This window comes from Erythrolamprus reginae, chromosome 8 (genome assembly GCF_031021105.1).
Source record: "Erythrolamprus reginae isolate rEryReg1 chromosome 8, rEryReg1.hap1, whole genome shotgun sequence".
Lineage (NCBI taxonomy): Eukaryota > Metazoa > Chordata > Lepidosauria > Squamata > Dipsadidae > Erythrolamprus > Erythrolamprus reginae.
This window is the reverse complement of record NC_091957.1, coordinates 12465963-12473475: the sequence shown is the minus strand read 5'-3', so window position 1 is coordinate 12473475 and position 7513 is coordinate 12465963. Positions and strand designations below refer to the sequence as shown.

General features: G+C 44.6%; 1 protein-coding gene and 1 long non-coding RNA gene across 2 annotated transcripts; one reads left to right on the top strand and one right to left on the bottom strand.

Annotated features, from left to right (window-relative positions):
* Positions 1 to 286: 286 nt before the first annotated feature.
* LOC139171071 (zinc finger protein 850-like) lies at positions 287 to 4479 on the bottom strand. Its single transcript, XM_070758873.1, has 2 exons — positions 4066 to 4479; positions 287 to 3887 (listed from the first exon to the last, which is right to left on the bottom strand). Exons 1-2 carry the CDS (start codon positions 4072 to 4074, stop codon positions 1344 to 1346), a joined length of 2553 nt encoding a protein of 850 aa, XP_070614974.1. The 5' UTR covers positions 4075 to 4479; the 3' UTR covers positions 287 to 1343.
* Positions 4131 to 6743, top strand: LOC139171094 (uncharacterized). The gene is made up of 2 exons (XR_011559696.1): positions 4131 to 4468; positions 6372 to 6743. It is a non-coding gene; the product is annotated as an uncharacterized lncRNA (long non-coding RNA).
* Positions 6744 to 7513: the final 770 nt, after the last annotated feature.

The window sequence follows — 7513 nt, the reverse complement described above, 5'->3', positions numbered from 1 at the left end:
GGGAGCGGCTGACCAGTGCTGGGATTCAAGTAATTTAACAACAAGTTCTCTGCCCTAATTATTTATTCCGACAACCAGTTCACAAAACTGCTCAGAAAGTTAACAACCGGTTCTCCTGACGTGGTGCAAACTGGCTGAATCCCACCACTGTTCATGACCTGGCTTGCAGGCTCACTGACTGACCACAAGACATCGTGATTGCTTGCTTCAAAGATGGGCTGGATGATGTCATGGTCAACAGATTTTGTAAATAATTGTAAACTGACACTTTCTGCAACAGGAAAAATAAGTTTTTAAGACATTTTTATTATTTAACAAAAGAATTCATGGACATGCGAGACTGACATGTGATAGTGACTTGCAAAACATATGTTTCAGCTCTTGCCTACAGGACAAACTATAAACATATCAAATGTAAATTCTATGAATTACTAGAAGAAAAGGTAAAGGGTCTAGCGGCAACATTGAAGCTCAATGAACAAAGCAAGAGGACTATAGAAATTAAACACAACAGAGAGAAAATCACTTTTAAAAATATTATGGTTTTACTCAAGTGGATTCCTTCATGGGGAGAAGGGTCCTGCTTTCAAGTGAAAGTTTTTCCTCAATTTTCTCCTCTGTCAATCATTTAATATCTATAGAGTTCCTACCATCTTGAAACACATTCCAGGCATTTACACTTTTTCTCCAGGGTGGATTCTTTGATGTTGACAGAGGCTTGTACCCTTACTAAAGCTCTTTCCATACTCAAGGCATTTACCGTGTTTCAGATGATTACCAGTGTAAGCAGCAGGTGGAAGCAGAGGTATGGAGTAAGACACACTAAACTCCTTCACCATGTGGGAAAACTGATAGTCAGTGGGTTGGAGCTGTGGCCAGCTGTGGGAATCTCATCTTCCCACAGCAACACCAACAGCAAACAGAGGCAGAGGTACAGGGGAAAGGAAGGTGATCCTGATGTGCTACGCAGGCAGAGAAGCTAAGGTGAGTCTCCTGCAGAGGGCTTTCACAAGGTCTGTGCAGCCAAACTCGATCACCTGGCACCCTCCCACCTCTGCTTCCGTCTGCTGTCAGTGTTGCAATATGAATATGAGTCTCCCGTGACTGGCCCCCGATCCGGAAGACTCTTGGCTTTCCTGCAATCCATGTGGGAAAGCCTGCCTCCCATCAACCTCTGCTTCCACCTGTTGCTTTATACAAGTCACCTGTGCTGTGTGGGCTGCGGCTGTTTGCAGACACCGTCAGTCCACAGGGGCTTGCCAGCTCCTGTGTTGGCCAAATCTACACTCCTTCACTAGGGCTTCTTTTATTGAGCAGGGCTTACATTAAAAATCAGGCTAGGGTTATTTTTGGGGAAACGCGCTATATGTTTCTCCTATGTGGATTCTTTGATGCCTATAAAGGCTTCTGTTAGCAGAGAAATTCTGCCCACATACTAGACATTTATATGGTCTGTCTCCAGTATGGATTCTTTGATGTATGTAAAGGTTTCCTCTCCGATTGAAGCACTTTCCACACTCTAGGCATTTATGTGGTTTTTCTCCCGTGTGAATCATTTGATGTGTATACAGAGTTCCCTGCATCTTGAAACACTTTCCACATTCCAGGCATTTATGTGTTTTTTCTCCTGTGTGAATCATTTGATGTCTATACAGAGTTCCTCTCACATTGAAACATTTTCCACACTCCAGGCATTTATATGGTTTTTCTTCAGTGTGGATCAACTGATGTTTGCAGAGATTTCCGCTGTCAGTAAAGCTCATTCCACACTCCAAGCAGTTATATGGTTTTTCTCCTGTATGGATTCTTTTATGTGCATAAAGACGTCCCTTCCGAGTGAAACTCTTTCCACAATCGAGGCACTTATGCCGTTTCTCTCCTGAGTGGATTATTTGATGTTTATTAAGGGTGCCCTTGTGAGTGAAGCACTCTCCACACTCCAGACATTGAAATTGTTTATCTGCTGTGTGGATTCTTAGATGGTTTAGAAGACCTCTATTTGTTTTGAAAGATTCTTCACATTCTGTGCATTGATATTCCTTTCCTGCCTCGCAGGATCTTTGGAGATTCCCGGGTTGTTTGTCTGTTGTTCTCTCACTGAGGCTCTTTCCACACCACTTGGGTGTTGTAAGATGTCCTGAGTGACTGAAGCTCTTTCCATACTCCACGCATTTATATGGTTTTTCACCTGTGTGAATCCTTTGATGTTTACGGAAGTTTCCACCATCCATAAACCTCTTTCCACAGTCCAGGCATTGATACGGTTTCTCTCCTGAGTGAATCCTTTGATGCAGGTAAAGGTTAGTCTTTTGACAGAAACTCTTTCCACACTCCAGGCATTTATATGGTAACTCTCCAGAGTGGATTCTTCTATGTCTATAAAGGCTGCTCCTCTGACAGAATCTCCATCCACACTCCAGGCATTTATATGGTTTCTCTCCTGAGTGGATCCTTTGATGAAGATGAAGGTTGCTCCAATGACTGAAGCTTTTTCCACACTCCAGGCATTTATAGGCTTTTTCTGTTGAGTGGGTTCTTCTATGTCTATAAAGACTGCTCTTATCATTGAAGCTCTTTCCACACTCCAAGCAATTATTTGGTTTCTCTCCTGATGGGATTGTTTGATGTTTACAAGGGCTGCTCCCATCACTGAAGTTCTTTCCACACTCCAAGCAATTATTCGGTTTCTCTCCTGAATGGATTCTTTGATGTCTACTAAAGCTGCTTCTGTGATTGAAGCTCATTCCACACTTCAGACATTTATGAGGTTTCTCTCCTGAGTGAATAGTTAGATGACTTTGAAGATGGTCTTTTCTTCTGAAGGATTTTTCACATTCTGGGCATTGATATCCTTTTTCTCCTGAATGGATGCTCAGATGGATTTTGAGATGTCCATTTCTCTTGAAGGTTTTTTCACACTCTGGGCATTGATATTTCTTTTCTTCCTCTTGGATCTTTTGGGGATTCATGGGACTTCCAAAGGACTCCTTGGCCTCCAGGCATTTATTTGGTTTCTCTTCTGAATGGATTCTTAGATGTTCCTCAAGGATTTGAACTGTTTTGAAGGATTTTTCACATTCCCAGCATTCATACATTTTTTGTAAATGGATTCTTTTATGTCTATAGAAGCTACTCATATGATTGAAGCATTTTCCACATTCAAAGCATCTATAGGGTTGCTCTCCTGTGTGGATTCTCACATGGTTTTCAAGATCACTATTTGTTTTGAAGGATTTTTCACATTCCTGGCACTGATATTCCTTTTCTCCTGAGTGGATGCTTAGATGTCTATAAAGGCTTTCCCTCACATTGAAGCTCTTTCCACATTCCAAGCATTTATATGGTTTCTCTCCTGTGTGGATCCTTTGATGTGTATTAAGGCTTTCCTTTAGATTGAATCTCTTTCTGCATTCCAGGCATTCAAATGGTTTCTCTCCCGAATGGATCCTTTGATGTCTAGAAAGATTTCCCAACTGACTGAAGCTCTTTCCACACTCCAGGCATGTATGAGGTTTTTCTCCTGAGTGGATTCTTAGATGTTTTTCAAGATGGTCGTTTCTTTTGAAGGATTTTTCACATTCTGGGCACTGATATTTCTTTCCTCCCTCCTGGATCCTTCGGGGATTCCCGAGTCTTTCGCCCTCCAGGACCGTCTCGGGGTCTCCGCTCGTTTCCTCCTCCCCGCATCGCCCTCCAGGCAGCCTCCTTTCCCGGGGTCTCCCTGGGCTCATCCCTCCTGCAGCCCCCGAGCCTCCCAGCCTTTCCCCGCCGTCTCCTGGGGAAGTTGCGCATGGTCCAGGCATGGATGCACCGCGGGACCAGCTCTCCTCCTCCTCCACCACTCTGGCGGGGCTTCCTTCTTGCCTTCTCCGGGGTCCTCCGTCCTCCTGAAAGGGATAAAAAATAGAGGCGGGTCAAGGCTGCGTCCCTTTCCCCTCAGGATACACCCAGGCCGAAGCCTCCGCCTCTAACGGCCCAGCCGAAGCCTCCCTCCCTCCCTTCAGGGCCTTCCCTCTCCGAATAGACCCTCCCGAACTACGACTCCCAGCATCCCTTGCGCCAAACCTGCATCATCCGGGTTCTTCAATAGCTGATTCAGGCAGCTCGCCCGTTGGTTTCCGTTTACAGAAGTGGAGACTGCCAGTCAGTCTGGAACTTCCGGATAGGAATGCCGAAGCTTCGCCTGTTGGTCTGCAGAGACCGCCCCGAGCAGTTGCCCCACCAATCGTCGACGTCCCCGGAACGACCAATCGGCGTATTCCTTAATTCCTTCCTTTTAAGAGCTAGATGGCGCCTGCGCTTTGGCGTGGGTTGTTATGGTTACGCACGGAGGTTAGCCGAAGGATCTCCTTGAATATTGACATCCAATATGCTTTGTCCCGCCTCGCATCCAGGCAGACGGACGTTGTGGGAGCCTTTCTGGGTCTGCGACTTTCTGCCCCACACCTCATCGGAGGACTTCCCCTAGGTAAGGTGCGAAGCGGAGGCACCTTTGGAGGGACCGCCCCAAGGAATCCTCCTGTCAATCGCCGCTGTCCCCAGAGAAACCAATTGGCATCTTCCATTTTCGGTCAGCCAGAGGGCGCATGCGCGGTGCCGAATACTTTCTGCCCCTTCCGCTTTCCCCTTCCCCATATTCAGGGTCTCTCCCGAGGCAAAGTGGAGAGGGGAAAGGTTTTTTTTGAGGGGGGGTATCCAGGCAGGCTCCGCTTCCTCCTGGGGGCCTCCGGCAAGGCTTCTCCGTGACCTTCACTCCTTGCAACTCCTGACCCCCTTTTCCCGCTTCCCCCACCTCCAAAGGCAGCTATGGAGGGGAAATCCCCCCAAGACCTCCCTTAATATGTGTAGCCCCCTCGGCTTCTGCTGACCCCGAGGCAAACATCTTTTGCTCCCCTCGAGGTTGGGCCCCTTGCAGCCCCCCAGCTCTGCCCTCCCTTGAATGCGCCCCTCCACCCCACCGAAGAGGGACCGGGGCTGGAGGACCCCCCACCCCCCTTGCGGGGCTTTTCCTATTTAATGGGGCGCCCCAAAGGCTGGAGGGATTCCCAGTCCTGCAGTTCTCTTGCACTGCAGCTTCTCCTGGGCTGGGAGGTGATCTTGACCGAGCAACTCCGTATGTTTTGAACCTTATATGCCCCTGCCCCCTTCATGCCAAAAGCAACTTTTAAGGTTTGACATCATTTTAATGTCCCTGTTGCTTGTTGAAACAGCCAAACCCTAGGACAGGAATGGGGGAGGGCAGCAAAAGTCAAGACTTTGTGCCATCTGCTGACTCTCGGGACTCCAGCAGCCTGGAGATGTTCAGCCTTAGCCTTTCCTTGGAGTGCCACTCCTAGCCTGCCTTCCTGCCAAGCAGGTGGGGCACTGGTTCTCTCCGAATTAGCGCCATACAAGAACCTGCCCAGGAAGTTTAACCAAGATTCTCTAGAAATTGAGATATCTTGGTCAGCCCCATAAATTTTGTTTCGATTTACACAGCACTACTCACTCCATAGGATCTAACACTTGCGTTAAGATGTCCTAAGAATAGGATTTGATAGGATAGGAAAAAAATAGAATATAATTCTTTATTGGCCAATTGTGATTGGACACATAAGGAATTTGTCTTTAGTGTATATACTCTAAGTGTACACAACAACAACAAAAAGACGCTTAGTTGATATCTAGCATTCTGGCAGCAACCCATATCAACCATTAGCACATGTCAATAGTGTTTGTGATGCATTTTTGAATATTCAGTTGACTGAGTATCATGTTTAATGAATAAAGTAAATAATAATAAATAATAAATACATTCATCAAGTACATTAAAAATACATTCATGAAGAGACATAAGATACAACATTTAGTGATAGTCATAGTATACTATATAAGCAATCAAATCATACTAGAAAACAAATCAAACAATATAAATCGTAAAGAGATAAATGTGGTGGTGTTGAGAAAAGCTGGATTTCTAGGGATTTGACTGTTGTCCCAAGTCCAGCCTTCATTACTTCCTGGTTGAGTCCATGGTTGCCTATCGTTTCCTCCTCTCTGGGGCAATCCTTGTTCCAGTTGAACCAGAAACTGCCCTCTCATAAAAATAGATTTTGGCCACAAAAGAGATCAAGAATTGTTCCAACTTCTCTAGTCAATCACCACCAGCAGTGGGTTCCAACTTATCTTGCTGACGATTCACGTCTTACCACGCCACATGGCTGCGCCTCTTGGACACACGCACGCATCCACAGTACAAAACCCCCCTAGAAATATGTGAAGAAACCAACACCAAAACTAAAATGGCGACAGCATGCACAATGCTGAAAACTCGGCTTCTGCACATGTGCAGAAGAAAAAAATGTATAAAAATTCTAATTTTTTTTTTTAAGATGGTGGTGCCCACGGACTGGTACTGACTGATCTGGTTCAGTGGCATCATTGTGATGTCATCAGCGAGCCATTTGGGAAAACCGGTCCGAACCAGAAGAATCCACCCCTGATCATTAACCGTAAACACTGGGCCTAGTTTGAGCCACTCAAATACTATTTCACAAGTTTCAAAGAAGGAAAAAGTGCACGATCGAGTCCACAGTTACAGCCAAATGTAAAGGAATCTTTTAACCACATAATCTGAGTTTACTGTTAAACTAGTTGAAACTGACCCAACTAATTGGCATCCGCAATTTATTCTTGCACAATGTATTGTGTGTCGAGTTTGAATTATGACTGTCCTTTGAAATAAAATGGCATGGGGAAAATTATTACATGTAGCCTTTGTTGATTCCATTTTGAGAGAAATCATTATGAGGAACTTGGAAAATACAGTAGAAAAAGGTTTTCTCGTTCAGTAATTGTATGAAATGAGCTCACTCTCCTCTTCAAAAAAAAAGGTCTCGCAGGGCTGTATTTTGACCTCCACTTTCTTTAAAGAGTACCTGTACTCCTCCAGAGGTCAACATCTCCTACTTATACCTGCCTCAATCTGTGGGCCCTGATGTACATCATTTTCTTAGATTTTGCCTCGGACTTCTCAAATCCTATTCCCTTCCATACCTCAGCCTTGCCTCACAAAATCCTCCCCTATCCTATCCTCTCTCCCAGCCTTGACCCACAAAAGCCTTCCCTATCCTATCCCATCCCCTGCTTGCTGCTGTGAAAGTAAAAGTGAAACTGAAACTCTTCTCATCTGCTTGTGTTTTGCGTTTGGAACAGATTTCTTTCTTCCATGGCACACTTGGTTCAATTAAGCACCAAGTGGGATGAACATTTAATGGCAATTTATACCAATATTGTAGCAAAAATATATCCCTTAATGAAAAGAGGGAATTCAGGACACATAATCCGGTTTCATTTTATATTCTATACAGGAGAAAAAGTACAAAGCAAGCATGGGAAAATAAATCAAAATATTAAGATATTTAAAATTTTAATCAGACTTTTATTTTTATCAAGTTTATTTTAATAAAAGGCTTTTGGGATAAAAATCACTCTAAATATAATTTTGTATTTAAGGTACATTAGTAATTTCATG